The 17,449-nt window shown below is 32.8% G+C and overlaps 1 protein-coding gene across 1 annotated transcript in view; it reads left to right on the forward strand.

Moving 5' to 3' along the window:
- LOC145328211 (uncharacterized) overlaps positions 1–17,449 on the forward strand; it is a 55,705-nt gene that overhangs the window by 4,937 nt on the left and 33,319 nt on the right. The window contains exons 4-7 of the mRNA XM_080171811.1: positions 2,624–2,698; positions 3,587–3,625; positions 10,032–10,113; positions 14,939–15,007. Coding sequence (XP_080027937.1) covers positions 2,624–2,698; positions 3,587–3,625; positions 10,032–10,113; positions 14,939–15,007 — 265 coding nt within the window. The remainder of the gene's footprint in view (positions 1–2,623; positions 2,699–3,586; positions 3,626–10,031; positions 10,114–14,938; positions 15,008–17,449) is intronic.

Genomic DNA, 17,449 nt, shown 5'->3' on the forward strand with positions numbered 1-17,449 from the left:
GTGAAGGTGTTGTATCATTTCCGTACTAAATTTTTAAAATTCAAAATACAACATCTAATTTATAAACTACCAAATGAAAATTCGTAGCTACCTTCTTTCCAAAAAAATAATCCCGTTATTTTTGTTTTTTCTATGTGGCCCTTTTTTAATGTTTAACTCTAAGCAGATTTAATAATTAAACTAATGTGATCTAACACCATTTATATTTATTTTTTCGTAGCAGACAAAATCATTATTTTTTCTATAATTGTCTGCTTCTAAAATTTCCGCCATCTGTGATTTGGGCTTGTTTTGTATCAACCAATCACAGAACACTATTGGTTTAGAGCGGTAGCCAATATGAGCCGTCCGCCAGTAAGGTCATTAAATTAGGCAAATGGTAAAAGTTGCATGATCCCTTTCAAAACCAGGCCGAGACCTAATTTATGGCCAGGTTTCCTATCCCTTATCCCTGAGCAAAACTATTTATACTTTTATATAACGTATTAAGGTTTTTTTTTATCTGTATCTTAAGATTTTTCGATAACTACTGAACCGATTGAGTTCTCCATTATATGGAAGCTTTCGGGCTGATTTTAGGCTATTTTTAGTTTTTATATTTAAGTCTGGGAATTCTTTCTCTGCCTTACCTACCCCTTCGAATACAGAGTTTCTAGATGCTAAGGATACAGCGGCTAGTTTTATTTATAAAGTATATAGGTGTTTGTCTGTCTGTTAATTGAAATCTTTAAATAAACGAATAAACAACCAATAGAATAAGCAACTTTTTATCACTGAAAATATTATTAAAAATTCGGATATAGTCCCTTTTGTGTCAAGGGGCGTTTCGTCGTATTTTCACAGTAGATTTTATCCTATTTCTAGCCCATGAGGGGCCAATTGCCTAACCCTGCGGGGCAATCACCTAACCCAACCTAACCTAAAATAACCTATTAGAGGCTACTGTGAAAATACGACGAAACATCCTTTAAGAGGCGTTATCACAAAAGGGACAATAACCAAAAATTCATAATAAGCTGAAATTAGTAAACTGTTCACCCTTTAGTACCTTTTGTTGTCATTCAATTGTTGAAATGTTATATAACAAACATATTATACAAAAATAAGGATGACAACATCCATAAAGCGAAGCACTGAAACGGTAGGACAAACGGACATTAACACTTGTATAATGTCACAACTGAATAATGAGAATATAAATGTATAAGAGTCGAAGCAAAATTGTAAGTGAATCTGTTGAAAAACTGCTTAAATACAGGATATTGTTTAAGGACAAACTTACATTTTTAAGACTTGATTATAGAGATGCTTCGCTAAACAATGTACTTTGTTGTCCTAGTAATCAGTATTCCAAAAATCAGACCAATCGGATAATTTTATCACATAAAAAATTGTTGTTAAAAAAGTTAAAAAGCAAAAGGTTTAAATTGGACGTACGGACTTTCTGGTAATGATATAGAGTTGCTTCGCTTTATAACTCGTACCTAACTACTACAGGAATCACCTTAAAAAGATTGAAAACGATAGGACAATTCTAACATGCCTAAATTAACGAAAAAAGCTAACCGTCTCGGACGGACGGACGGACCGACCCTAATTATAGAAAAGCTTCGCTTCTAAAAATGCAAGATAAAAGTTCTTCCGTATGTGCCAGGGATTGTACAATGGCTGACAGTAATATCATCCCTTTCGATTTCTAGGTGTGGAATTTTTCCTTAGGTAGCTTGAAACATTTTTGATAGGAAAGAGGGTTAGGTAGATGGTTGCACTATTGTCCCGTACCTTCCTGATTTATGCCACGTTTTGGAATTTGAAAGCATTTTGCAACATATGAATAAAAGAGAGTTTAAAAGAGAGAAAAGTTTTGGTTTTGAAAGAAATGAGTAGTAGAAAGGGGTTCACACAGAAATTATTTCAGGGCGGTGCGCGAAGCGCAACGAAAATGTTCACAGACTATTTTTATAACTCCTTAAAGTCAATTAAATTAATAAAGTCAAAAACAACTTTTTTCTAAGTATGTTTCTTTATATGAATCTCAATATATTTTTTGATTGATAATACACTTATTTTTTGGTTTATATTTTATTGGCATCAAAACATTATTATTATTAATTGAATCTTACATAAGATTATCATGTACTATAATAAAGTTAATCTTGTAGCGTGCTAAAATAACGATCTCTACCACCCCCTTTCTTTTCTCACCACCTCCCTTCCACCTGGATAAACAAAATAACCAATAAATGACAGGGAAAATAGCAACCTAAGATGGCGACATTTTTTCTCCTATCATAGTATACTCGTATAGTCTACATACATTGTTATTATCATGGATATAATTGTCCATTTGAATCATATACTAAAAAACATATTTATTTTATGTGGTTTTTAGCTATTTTTTTGTACTAAGGACGTATAAATATACACCTTACAGCTAAAGTCTAAAGGGGTACGACAATGGCCTAAAAAGTCTCCAAAACTGTCAAAGTCAAAGAATAATAAAACGGTATTACTTTGGGGACCAGTATAATAAACAGCCCAATGTCCCCCTAACCCCCAGCAACCCTATTGTGCACGCCACTGGGAGCAACAAGAAAAAGTTTAGCTGAATTTGATATTTTTGCAGAAAGGTATTCTTGTCTCAATTCACACAAAAGAGACAAAAGAGAGAAGTTTTCTATAACAAACTCAAACCAAGGTGACAAAAAACTTTTATTTTTGGTATGTGAACCACTTATCCCCCCTTCCCTCCCCGGACTAATAAGGTTGGGTAAACCTGTCAAAATATATGACTTATTAAAGCATTATTAGTGTGTGAAACGTTTAAACACTCAACTAAGTTCCCAAAATTATTAAGCCAACGAATAAGAAAACGTTATTTTGATTGGGGACTAGTGTAATAAACATCCCATTGTCACCTCTCCCACTGTGTAGGGCTACCTCGCTTTCCATTCATTGCAAGGATTGTACCAAAAACTTTGTTGGTAATGAACTAACTCTATTTATCTCCATTTGTTACAAAGTAACACGTGTTGGTCTGTCAGTCTGTCTGCATTCCTAATGTGAATGTTTTTATTAAGCTTGTATGTGTGCATCAGGGAGGGAGGGGACATGTGTACAGTTTTTTACGAATGATTTTAATGTACAGAAGTGGAATTTTTTATCATAATCTTATCATAACCCCTCTCCTAGATTTTTTCTCCTCTCTTTCTTCATTCTATTGAATTTGAAAGATCTAAATCTTTTTTTTTTATTATTGGATTAGGTACTTTTGACTATAATTATCCTTATTTGTGTCATGTCTGTCTAAACCAGTGAAATTTCAAAAGGAAGGTCTTTATAGTTCCTTAAAAAATGGATAAATATAAAAACTTTTATTAGAATAGTCTATTATTCTGATATGACGCCATTCGGGATTTTTCGGTCAAAAGTTTTTTAATTCGTCAACTTTTTATAAGCATCAGTGAACTTATCTTATAATTTTCAATTTTACTTCTCGTGGAAAGCTGCCTATTATTCGATGCGACAAATAACTAATTGAAGTTATGAAATAATCAAAACTATTTCATACTTGATTGTATTTCAGATTGGATGGTTCTGCCCAAAGTAGCATCAATAAATACAAGTAAGTTCTGTTACATTACAATTTTATCAAAATCAACAAAGAAATAGCACCTAAAGAAACACATTATGTTGTAAAACAAGCTAATCCTTCTTGTTTTGTCTGTAGCGAAGGATCTCGCTAACCGCTGAACCGATAGGGTTCTCTTTTACAGTGAAGCTTCTTACATGTCCTGAAATGGTTTTAGCCTTTTTCAGGACATATAATTAAGCCTGGGTATGATTTTAGGCTATTTTTCTGTCCTTTCATATCCATTTGAATATAGAGCCCCTAGATGAAAGGGGCGTCGCTTCTAGTATCTAAATACAACATACATATACCATGGCTTAAAAGAATGAAAATTGATTTTTTTCTTACTTATTAATACCTTAGAATCATTTGAATATATTCGTTCCTCTAAAAGCTATTACGACACAAGCTAAGAACAAAAACAAACGGTCGTTTTCCTTAAATTGCCTGGTTGAGCACAGAAACCCGGGCACCCTTCCTATATATTGAAACAATTTAAAAGTGGGTTAAGTTAAATTGGATACTGGGTAGCCTCGCAGGGTTATGGTAACGCAAGTATAGTTCCCGCAGGGTTAGGGTCTTCTGCAGTGTTAAAGAAAAGTGTCAGAACTGAATAATCAGAACATAAATGTATAAGAGTCGAAGCAAAATTTAAGTAAATTTGTTGAAAAACTGCTTTATACAGGATAAGGCTTAAGGACATACTTACATATCTAGGATTTGATTATAGAGTTGCTTTGCTAATAACATTATACTTTGTTGTCCCAGGAATCAATATACCAAAAATCAGATTAATCGGATGATTAGATCACATAAAGATTTGTTGTTAAAAAAGTAAAAAAATCAACATGTTAATCATTTAACGAAAAAAGCTATCCGTTACGGACGGACCGACCCTAATTATAAAGAAAAAAAAAGACAACCCCCAACCCTTTATTTTTAAATTATTTAAAAGATAAGATGGGAGCGGAGGGGAGGGTAGAACAGTGCTCAATAGGAACCTTGAAGGAAAACAACAATTTACCCAAATTATAAATAAGCTTTGCTTACAAAAAAAAGAGTTTGATCAGTTTGGCTTTTATGGATTTATTTTTCACACTTTGGCACTTCAAATGGCGAATCCTTTAAATTGCGACATAAATATTTTCGTTCAATTTATTATCAATTCCAATCCAAGATTACAGAGATAATACAATAGATGATAATTTAATCTTATCCAATTTATTTTGTGTGAATTCTTCCTTAGGATAAAATGGAAATATTATAAGAAGAAAGGGGCGTAGATTAATTTTATTTGCCATTGTCCTCTCCCTTCCTGGTTCCAATCTGAAGTGTCTATTGAGATATAAACAGTAAGGGGGATGAAAGTATATCATCCTATTTATTTTTACAAATCAGAGCTGGATCTTTAAATCATTTTAATGGTGAGCCAGATCGGGGTGAGCCGAATTTCAGCCAATCACAGCGCGGCATTTCATAAAATGCTGTGCTCTCATTGGTGGAAAGTTGGCTCACCCCGATCTGGCTCACCACTAAAATGATTTAAAGATCCAGCTCAGGAATTCCAGTTGTTCCAGATGTATGTTCATATTTTGTCACCTCCCCCCCCTTGAAATTAATGGGAGGTGTGACTTTCTCAAAAACTTTTAACCCTCCTTGGCTTCTCTATGGTGGTGTATCATGGCTGTGTTTAGATCCTTGACAAGGAGGGTTTAGTGTAGGGGGGTGTATATACCCCCTTAATTTTGACATTGGGTTGGATACATTCCTCCTCCTCCAGGCCTCTGAATGGATCTTTTCAGGTTATAAAGATATTACATCCAGTGCTTTTACGTCAGAATTTACCTAGATAAGAAAGCCAAAATTGTTTATTCTAATTTGATGGCATTTGATATAGAATAAGAAATAAATTTCGGGTTTTCAAAGCCATAAAATTCTAATTTTCTTAGTCCAAGATGATTCCTATATACAACAAGGATGACAACATCCATAAAAGAGAAGTTCTGAAATGGATGGACAACGAACATTAACACTTGTAGATTGTCAGAACTGAATTTGAAGAATATTAATGCATCAGTACAAACAATATTGTAAGTAAATTTGTTGCAAAACTGCATAAATATATTATACTGTTTAAGGACATACTTACATTTTTGGGACTTGTTTATAAAAATGCTTTGTTTATAATATTGTAGCTTGTTGTAATAGGAATCAGTTTTCAAAAAATCAGAAGAAAATGATAAAAGTTTCATCATTCCTACTGATTCAGTCTGAAATGTCTAGAGATATAAAATGCATGGAGGTAGAGGACAATGTCAACTAATTCTCATAAATTTTTCCCTCAATTTTCCCCAGCTGATAAAAAAATACACACCTAAGCAATGAAGGGGGGGGGGAGGCAATTAGTAAATTGCCATCATTCCCTGCTAGATATAAAAGGTAAATTTGGCTGGTGTAGAAATTGTGTTTCCCTTGCCAAGTCTATTTATTCAGCCATCACCATTTCAACATTCTAGTTTTACAACTCAATATATTTTATGCAGTAATTTTAAGGATATGAACGTTGGACAATAAATTGATATACATCCCCAATGAATATAAACATAAAACCTACTGTTTGTAACTAACATATCAAAATTCATTAAGAGGGTCCAAAGTTTTTTGAGTAGGTATGTATGAGGTAAAACCTAAGGAACCTGTATAATTTTCAGTTTAATGTCCCCTCCCTCCCTAATTTTATGTGAAATCAAAGGCTTATATAAATAGAGTAATGTATGCAAAATTAGTTTTATCCAGGAAGCTAAAGTATTTGGTTGCATATATGTTTTTCAAATAAGATCTCGAATACTACTGAGCCGATTAGTCTAAAAATTGCTAGATATATTTGGGTCCTGGATTTTTTAACAATTTCCAAGTGATTTGGTGCACTTACCAAAAATTGTATCAAATAAAACAAAAATTTGAGGTAAGGAGTAACTTTTCATTATCATGGTACAAAGAACAGATTGTTCCAAAAGAGTGGAATAAAGTTCAGAGGCATAGGCGTCCAAGGGGGGGGGGGGTAATGGGGCGATTACCCCCCCCAAAATTTTTTTCATTTTACCCCCCCCCCATTTAAAATTTTCCCCTACCCTGGGGGTGCCTTAGGCACCCCCAACCATTTAGGAGGGGGTATTTACCCCCCCTAAACAATTTTGGGGGGTAAATACCCCCCCCCAAAATAAAAAAACTCTAACAAAAAAAATTTTTGCGCGCTTCGCGCGCATTTTTAATACTAAATTTTTAATAAAATTTAAATTACCCCCCCAAAAATTTTACCCCAGTGGTAATTTTTGGGGGGGGGGTAAACAACAGATTTCAGGGGGAGTAATTATCCTCCCAAGCAAATTTTACCCCCGGGGTAAAAATTTTGTGGGGGGTAAAAAAAATTTGCGGCGCGCTTCGCGCGCCATTTTACCCCCCCCCCCCGAAACCGAATTACCCCCCCCTTAAAAAATTTTTACCCCCCCCCAAAAAAAGCTTGGACGCCCCTGTTCAGAGGGGGAAGGTTTTTTTAAGAATTCACCTCAGATCTATAGTATAGATGTATATACAGACAACTACCTCCTTTCCTTTTTCAAAGACCTCTTTCGTCTGCTTCTAAATTATTTTCTGCTAATTGGCTGTGTCAATACAAGCGACGCCATTAGTTGATTTTCATTGACCAAATAGATAGGTTGCACAAGGCGGTTTCGATGGGGAGATACAGTTATTTAACACTTTCTCCCTCTAGTGTTTTACTCTAATGTACAAAACCCCTAGAGGGAACACTCTAGCTTAAATTATTTTTGAAATTATTTCTTACTATTCCTTCCTTTTTTAAACCAAACTCACCTTTATCTGATCTATCTTTTAATGCTACAACCGACGGAACAACCATAAATATCAACTGCTTAAATTAATATAGATGCTTGTATTCCTCAATTAATTCTAATATAAATTCAGAAATGTCATTCATTGAAAACTAATTTGTTGAATAAATGTTGAAGTATACAAAGAAAAAGTATCCAAGAAATCTTAATATGATGGATAGGACAATGAAAGATTATTTGCCCTTCCTTAAAATTTACAAAGTCAAAAGGGGAGAGGATAGTTAGTGTTTGTATATTGTACTGTACTGTATCGCATTATAGAAAAAAATAATCTTCAAAAGTTAAAAAGTTTATTTTTGTAGGAAAAAAATTGAGAATTTTTATTTTTGATTATAGTATACTCCTATTGACCTCTCCCCGCAGAAACCAGAACACCAACAATTAATAATTCCCCCAGGGTGTGCATTAAATTCCACACATAATAACATTCGTATAGGTTTTCACATTTGCAAACAAAAGATACAAGTAATCAACTAAGACTAAATGTTTATTGATAAAATTAAAGCAAATAGTTTGTGCTACTGTCAAATATACAGTTCTAATAAATTGATGATATGATACCCAGGGATCTAAAGGGTTAAGACAATGGTCAATGAATTGATGTACATCCCCAAAGAATTACCTCTTCTGTAGATTACAATTAGTGGTTGAAATGTTTGAACACTCAACTTAATGAACCCACCAATCAAAATTCCCTCAAAGTGTAGTGTAGCAAACAGCCAATTGTCTCCTCCCTCTCTGTGCGGGTACCTGTGCGGAATTGAATACACACCTCCCCTAGCAATATTCATGTCCTTTGAACATTAAATTTTAAACTTTTACCCTTTAATCACAGTTTACAACAAGGAGACAGGGATAGATAAATGGAATGGATAAATATGGCTGGCATAAACAAATACTATATATAGCAATTTATCTTTGAGCAAATTTGTTTGAGCTGCCAAACATAAGTCAAATTGACAGGTTTTTGTCGGCTGTTTAGTGTTTAGCACAGTGAAATAGATTTGAAGTTTTGTATAATTAAAAACATGTTAAAATTTTATGTTCATATCATGATTAATAGTCAAGAATACTACTAGAAACTTATAACTACTAAGCATTGGTATTTAATTATGACGTCCATCCTAACGTTACTAAAATAAGCATCATAACAGCTTAAAATAAGTAGAAAAGGGTGAAACTCAATGGTTTCCTACCACATATTAGAATTTTGAATAAATAGGAAGTTGTGCTATACCTGAAACCCAGGTGAACAGGAAAGTTTAATGAAACCCAGTTTCTTGGAACAGATATGAAAGTTTGGGGTAAGATTAAACGCTGAAGAGATCCGGTTCAACTTTTAAGTTAATTTTCAACCTTTCATGTGTACAACTAAATACAACTACACTCATTCATTACGTAGTATATTAAGTACATTTTAAATTACTCAGTAACAGGGCTCAGCAGCGCGCTTCAGTTCCGAAAATTTTTTGAAAAGAGGGATTAGATTATTAGACTTTTTGGGTCAGGTTTAGACTTCCAGCTGATCTTTAAAATCATAAATAGTTATTTCATTAGAATTATTAAAAAATAAATTCTATATAATTAGAATCATACTTTACATAAATAATACTTTAGCCAAAGATACAATTTAATAGTTATTTCTCGCATCGTATTATAAACGGCTTTCCGCGGATATAGAATATACAATTATAAGATTAAAACCAGTTTTTTTTAGACCAAAGGTGCCGATGCCACGGGCTAAAAAAACTGGTTTTAATATTATAATTGTGCATTTTTATATTCGTAGAAAGCTAGATATAATACGATGCTAGACATAGTTTTTTCGTATGGATGAGAACCGGTTCCTATCCACCGGATTCGAATGAATACGAGAAAAAAAGTTCTTTTAATCTTATTTATCACCAATATCTTATCAAGTTTTTCGTTTCTACATTTTTAAAGATCTATTTTTTAGCGTGGCAGGTGTCCTATGTATTCTATATAAAACAAGGATAACAACATACATAAAAGCGAAGCTCTAAAACGGTAGGACAACAAACGAACATTAACACACATCTAAAAAACTGTTAGTAAATTTGTTGGCTAACTGATTAAACAATGGATACTGTTTAAGGCCATACTTACATATTTAGGACTTTATTATGGATATGCTTTGCTTATTACATAGTACCTTTTTGTAATAGGAATTAGTATTCCAAAAATCAGATGATTATATCACATGATTTTTTTTTATCAAAAAGGTTGATAATCAGCATGTTTTAAATGGAAGTAAGGATTTTCTGGTAACAAATATAGAGGTGCTACGTAACTAACTGTTATATTAATCACCATGCATAGTTAGAAATTGATAGGACAATTCTAACATGCCTAAATTAACGAAAAAAGCTAACCGTTACGGACGGGCGGACTGACTCTATTTATAGAAAAGCTCCGCTTCTAAAAATACAAATTTAGCTTATTTTAATTCTAAACTTTTTACTTTTTAGAGAACAATATCGAGCGAAAGAGAAGCAGAAACAAGCTGCAGCTAAAAAGAATAAACGTAGGGACAATGATACTCATTCACAGGTATTATACTTAATAAAGTTTGACCGAGATTAATTTATCTTCAATTGACCAGGCCCTGTTTATCATGATAATGAAAGTTTGGAAATTTTCCTTCTACCGAATATTGACAAAAAAGAAACAGCTTATAGTGCCTTACTGGCGTCATACGCCATTATACATTTTAATTGACCAATGGTAAAATGTATACTGCCCTATAATTGGTCATTTATATTGTATGACGTTTTCTTTAAACCAACAAGCGAAATAAATCTAAAATTATATTTGTGGGCAGATGGAAAGGTCTTCAATTTTACTATGTGTTGTCCCCCGAAGACAGCAGAAAAAAACGTATAGTTTTCGTGAATTTTTTCCCTAATTAATTTCATGTATAAGCTGGATTATACATAAAATGCAGGATGGTTAGGTAATGGTGTGGTTAGATAAGCCCTGCAAATATAGTGCCACGTAGCAGCGGTTTAAGGAACCTCAGAGAAATAGAAAATATGTTTTTAAAGGGATGATTTCAGTGGTCCAAAAAAGGGTTTGAGTGAAATCACCAAAATAACAAGTGGTTTGTGCACTGCATCACTAATCTCCATTGCGAAAATTTTTAAGTACTGTTGTCAAACATTTAAAGTAAACAAATAGAGAGGGAAGGGGTTAAATAATTATATGTCACTCCCCAACCCGTGGATTCTGTGCCGACTTTCAATTTTGTCTTTGATTATCAGCTAATACCGTCGGATACATCAACACAGCCAAGTCGCTACAAAAGAGCAGACAGCAATTTGCTAGCAGAGGAAAAAGATCCCCAAGACTGAATCGAAGTAGTTGTCCGGGGTTTTACATCTATGCTTATTCATTTATTAAGCTGTTCTAATAAGAAAGATTTATAGTGCAAAATTAAAGGTAATGACATTACTTTTTTAAAACTGTTTTAAACTTTTTCCCTTTTAACATCACTTATCCTCAATTCAATGATAAAGATTTTCGGATCATGGAAAAAAAACAAAGTCATTCCTAATTAGGACAGAAGTCACTGGAAATTGATCTAAGGAAGGCTACTTATGTCCTTCATCTAACAAAATCTAACTTAAGGGAGGTGACTTATGTCCTTTGTCTGACAAATTCTTACATTAGGAAGGCTGCTTATGTCCTTCATCTTGCAAAACTTAGCTTATCTGTCCTTCACATTGCAAAACCTCACAAAACATAGCTTTTCTGTCCTTCAAATAGCAAATTCTTGCAAATCATAGCAAATTCTTGCAAAACATAGCAAATTCTAGCAACACATAGCAAATTCTTGCAAAACATAGCAAATTCTTGCAAAACATAGCAAATTCTTGCAAAACATAGCAAATTCTTGCAAAACATAGCAAATTCTTCCAAAACATAGCAAATTCTTGGAAAACTTAGCTTTTCTGTCCTTCACATAGCAAATTCTTGCAAAATATAGCAAATTCTTACAAAACATAGCAAATTCTTGCAAAACATAGCAAATTCTTGCAAAACATAGCAAATTCTTGCAATAAGGGTCCCAAACTCAAAAACGAATTTTCAGCGCGATCCGACCACCGGTTCTTGAGATACGGTGACCTGGTGTCCTTGGTACCGATGGTAAGATTTGGGAAATGGTTCGAATCCTTAGTAAATTTGGCTAAGTCCAAAAATTTTTTGACACTTAGAATATTTTCGACCTGGTGTCCTCTCAGTAGGTACGCTTGGTGTCACCTTGGTATTTTTTCTTCAAAAATTTGACTAAGTGTCAAAATATTTTTGGACTTAGCCAAATTTACTAAGGATTCGAACCATTTCCCAAATCTTACCATCGGTACCAAGGACACCAGGTCACCGTATCTCAAGAACCGGTGGTCGGATCGCGCTGAAAATTTGTTTTTGAGTTTGGGACCTATATTGCAAGAATTTGCTATGTCTTGCAAGAATTTGCTATGTTTTGTAAGAATTTGCTATATTTTGTAAGAATTTGCTATGTTTTGCAAGAATTTGCTATGCTTTGCAAGAATTTGCTATGTTTTGCAAGAATTTGCTATGTTTTGTAAGAATTTGCTATGTTTTGCAAGAATTAGCTATGTGAAGGACAGAAAAGCTAAGTTTTTCAAGAATTTGCTATGTTTTGCAAGAATTTGCTATGTTTTGCAAGAATTTGCTATGTTTTGTAAGAATTTGCTATGTTTTGCAAGAATTTGCTATGTTTTGCAAGAATTTGCTATGTTTTGCAAGAATTTGCTATGTTTTGCAAGAATTTGCTATGTGAAGGACAGAAAAGCTAAGTTTTGCAAGAATTTGCTATGTTTTGCAAGAATTTGCTATGTTTTGTAAGAATTTGCTATGTTTTGCAAGAATTAGCTATGTGAAGGACAGAAAAGCTAAGTTTTCCAAGAATTTGCTATGTTTTGCAAGAATTTGCTATGTTTTGTAAGAATTTGCTAAGTTTTCCAAGAATTTGCTATGTTTTGCATAAAATTGGTTTTTGGTCCATCACATAGCAAATTCTTGGAAAACTTAGCTTTTCTGTCCTTCACATAGCTAATTCTTGCAAAACATAGCAAATTCTTGGAAAACTTAGCTTTTCTGTCCTTCACATAGCAAATTCTTGGAAAACTTAGCTTTTCTGTCCTTCACATAGCAAATTCTTGCAAAACATAGCAAATTCTTACAAAACATAGCAAATTCTTAGAAAACTTAGCTTTTCTGTCCTTCACATAGCAAATTCTTGCAAAACATAGCAAATTCTTACAAAACATAGCAAATTCTTGCAAAACATAGCAAATTTTTACAAAACATAGCAAATTCTTGGAAATTATAGCAAATTCTTACAAAACATAGCAAATTCTTGCAAAACATAGCAAATTCTTGCAAGAATTTGCTATGTTTTGCAAGAATTAGCTATGTGAAGGACAGAAAAGCTAAGTTTTGCAAGAATTTGCTATGTTTTGCAAGAATTTGCTATGTTTTGTAAGAATTTGCTATGTTTTGCAAGAATTAGCTATGTGAAGGACAGAAAAGCTAAGTTTTCCAAGAATTTGCTATGTTTTGCAAGAATTTGCTATGTTTTGTAAGAATTTGCTAAGTTTTCCAAGAATTTGCTATGTTTTGCATAAAATTGGTTTTTGGTCCATCACATAGCAAATTCTTGGAAAACTTAGCTTTTCTGTCCTTCACATAGCTAATTCTTGCAAAACATAGCAAATTCTTGGAAAACTTAGCTTTTCTGTCCTTTACATAGCAAATTCTTGGAAAACTTAGCTTTTCTGTCCTTCACATAGCAAATTCTTGCAAAACATAGCAAATTCTTACAAAACATAGCAAATTCTTAGAAAACTTAGCTTTTCTGTCCTTCACATAGCAAATTCTTGCAAAACATAGCAAATTCTTACAAAACATAGCAAATTCTTGCAAAACATAGCAAATTCTTACAAAACATAGCAAATTCTTGGAAATTATAGCAAATTCTTACAAAACATAGCAAATTCTTGCAAAACATAGCAAATTCTTACAAAACAGGACAGAAAAGCTAAGTTTTCCAAGAATTTGCTATGTGAAGGACAGAAAAGCTTAGTTTTCCAAGAATTTGCTATGTTTTGCAAGAATTAGCTATGTGAAGGACAGAAAAGCTAAGTTTTCCAAGAATTTGCTATGTGATGGACCAAAAACCAATTTTATGCAAGATTTTGCTATGTGAAGAATAAAAAAGCTAGGTTTTGTGAGGTGAAGGGAGGCTACTTATGTCCTCAATTTTGCAAATCTTTGTTAAGGGAGGCATGTTATGCCCTTCATCTAACAAATTCTCACTTAAGAAAGGCTACTTATGTCCTTCCTAGGAAGGTGACTTCTGTCCTAATTTAGGAATGACTTTGTTTTCTTTCCATGATCCAGATTTTCTTCAAATTTCAACAATCATTTTAGTAGCCAAAGACAGGGCATTGAAATCTAGCAAGGACTAAGCTATACAAAAATGGACTGTTAATAATTGCTACTCTCAAACACTTTTTGTTGCCCAATTTGCCAAAAAAATTTTAGAAAAAAATTCTTCACATGTTAATATTCCATCTGAATTTTTGAATTTTCTTTTACAATATAAAGATAATATTACTTACTTTCAAACCTAAAAATGTGTTTTTTTTCCAAAAAAAAGTAAAAATTTAAAAAAAAAACTATTAAAACAAAACAAAATATTATACATGTTGTTTCATTAATGTGAAATATTTTACTGTATTTAATTCATAAAAAAAATCCAAAAATATTATAGTTTGTTTCATGTTATTTTAATTATACTGAAATAAATTAAGCTAATAAAAAAAAACTTATTCATTTATTTGTCAAACGATACTTAGATGTTTATAATCTTAGTCTTTGATTACGACAAGCTTTTATGTTAAGTTATGTTAATAGATGATTTGTATAGGTTTAATCTAAAGGCTTAAAGTTTAAGAAAGTTAAAAGAAAGAATTTTAAGTTTAATCTTTTAGATGATTTCTTATGCTATAACCTAAAATTCAAAACTTTAGTTAAGTTTTTGTGAAATTGCCATGGAGGTAAGGAACATAGGACTCTTAATTATACTCTTACCCAAATTACTTTGGGCAAAATTGATTGATCAGACTTTTAGACAAAATAATACTTACTACCTTATATCTTTTTTATCTTATTTTTATTTTTAAGAGTGACATTTGTTTTGTTCGATTTTAATAGCAGGTTTGCTAGAAATCGTAGGTTATGGGTTTTTAAACAGAATCAAACATACATTAAAATATACTTTTTTGATAGATTTTAAGATAATGTCACAACTATTATTATACATTATTTACATTGTAATATTGTTTAGGTTGGCTCCCTGCAAGGATCACTACTCCAACAATCCCAGCAACAAGAAGAATCAGCCAATGAGTGGCAGGTATAAACATTTCAACCAATAGCATATTGAGGGTTGTAGGAGGGTGTTAAGTTGTTAACAACCCCTTAAAATTGAAATAGGGAAGACGTTATACCAGGGAGGGACGGGACATTGAGCTGTTTATTACACTACTCTCTAAAGTTGGATGAACGACTTTGGTTACTATTTTTAATTTGATGGGTTAGTTCATTTGGGTTGAGTGTCCAAACGATTCAACCACTAATTTTTAACTACAGGAGGTGTAATTTTGTGTATCATCATTTAGGATGTACATCAATTTATCGGCCATTGTCTTATTTCTTTTGATCCCTTGTAAGCAACTCATTACTTTAGTGACATTATAGTCTCTTATCTTAAAAAATTTCAGCTAAGCCACTCAAACTAAGTCTATTCATTAACAGTAAGATATATAAGTTGGAAAATGTTAGAGGGAGATTTGCATCAAATTTTAAAGATTTTTTTTGTATAATTCTTTATCTAAAAGCGCAAATACAATTTAAGTTACTTAATTTTGACATCTGTGATTGATGGATTGAAAACTATTTGCGCTGTGATTGTAAAAGCTTAAGTGTCGTACATCATTCAACCAATTAGAGCGCAGGTTAAAATTCTTTCCAACTTATATATCTTAATCAACAGTCCAATTCAAGTTTCATACGTTAAGGTTATTGTTGACTTATGGAAATTTAATATCTAATGTTTTTGTGGACAATGTTTGGTTCGGAGCTCTTCTAAATCTTTTAAAATATGTATGTTTTTAACAACAAAGAAGTCTTTAGCTGTTTTATAAATTATATATGAGGAAAGTTAAGTTACAAAACCTTCACTAGTTTTAAATATGAAAGTAATTTAAAAAAACTTTATCTGCAACGTATGAAAAATTGTGCAATCTAAGTATAAGATGAAACTTATTTTTACCTTATCAGGCAAGTAGGGATAGGTCATAAGGAGATAAGTATAAGAGGAAACTTATTTTTACCTTATCAGGCAAGTAGGGATAGGCCAAAAGGAGATAAGTATAAGAGGAAACTTATTTTTACCTTATCAGGCAAGTAGGTATAGGCCATAAGGAGATAAGTATAAGAGGAAACTTATTTTTACCTTATCAGGCAAGTAGGGATAGGCCATAAGGAGATAAGTATAAGAGGAAACTTATTTTTACCTTATCAGGTCATAATGAGATGAGTATAAGATGGAACTTATTTTTCTCGTATTCATTCCAATCTAGTGGATAGGAACCGGTTCTCATCCATACGAAAAAACTATGTCTAGCATCGTATTATACCCAGCTTTCTACGAATATAGAAATGTACAATCATAAGATTAAAACCAGTTTTTTTTAGCCGGTGCCTTCGGCACCTCGGGGCTAAAAAAACTAGTTTTAATCTCATAATTGTACTTTCTATATCCGCGGAAAGCCGTTTATAATACGATGCGAGAAATGATTATTACCTAGTAGGGATAGGTCATAAGGAGATAAGTATAAGATGAAACTTATTTTTACCTTTTCAGGCAAGTAGGGATAGGTCATAAGGAGATAAGTATAAGAGGAAACTTATTTTTACCTTATCAGGCAAGTAGGTATAGGTCATAAGGAAACAAATATAAGATGAAACTTATTTTTACCTTATCAGGCAAGTAGGTATAGGTCATAAGGAAACAAATATAAGAGGAAACTTATTTTTACCTTATCAGGCAAGTAGGGATAGGTCATAAGGAGATAAGTATAAGAGGAAACTTATTTTTACCTTATCAGGCAAGTAGGGATAGGTCATAAGGAGATAAGTATAAGAGGAAACTTATTTTTATCTTATCAGGCAAGTAGGGATAGGTCATAAGGAAACAAATATAAGAGGAAACTTATTTTTACCTTATCAGGCAAGGAGGGATAGGTCATAAGGAGATAAGTATAAGATGAAACTTATTTTTACCTTATCAGGCAAGTAGGGATAGGCCAAAAGGAGATAAGTATAAGATTAAACTTATTTTTAAATATGAAAGTAATTTAAAAAAACTTTATCTGCAACGTATGAAAAATTGTGCAATCTAAGTATAAGATGAAACTTATTTTTACTTTATCAGGCAAGTAGGGATAGGTCATAAGGAGATAAGTATAAGAGGAAACTTATTTTTACCTTACCAGGCAAGTAGGGATAGGCCATAAGGAGATAAGTTTAAGATGGAACTTATTTAAAATACCCAGGCAAGTAGGGATAGGTCAAAAGGAGATAAGTTTGGATCATGGAAAGAAAACGATGTAGCGGGTTATGTCGTATTTTTACAGAAGCTTTTCTCCTATTTCTAGCCCTTGCGGAGGACACTAACCCTGTGGGGCTAATTTTATAACCCTGCGGGGCAATCATTAACATTCACCTAACCTAACCTAAGATAATCTATTAAAAGCTACTGTGAAAATACGACGAAACCCGTTATTTAGCTTCG

The sequence above is a fragment of the Acartia tonsa genome, chromosome 1 (assembly GCF_053477335.1).
Source record: "Acartia tonsa isolate MP-2025a chromosome 1, ASM5347733v1, whole genome shotgun sequence".
Taxonomy (NCBI): Eukaryota; Metazoa; Arthropoda; class Copepoda; order Calanoida; family Acartiidae; genus Acartia; species Acartia tonsa.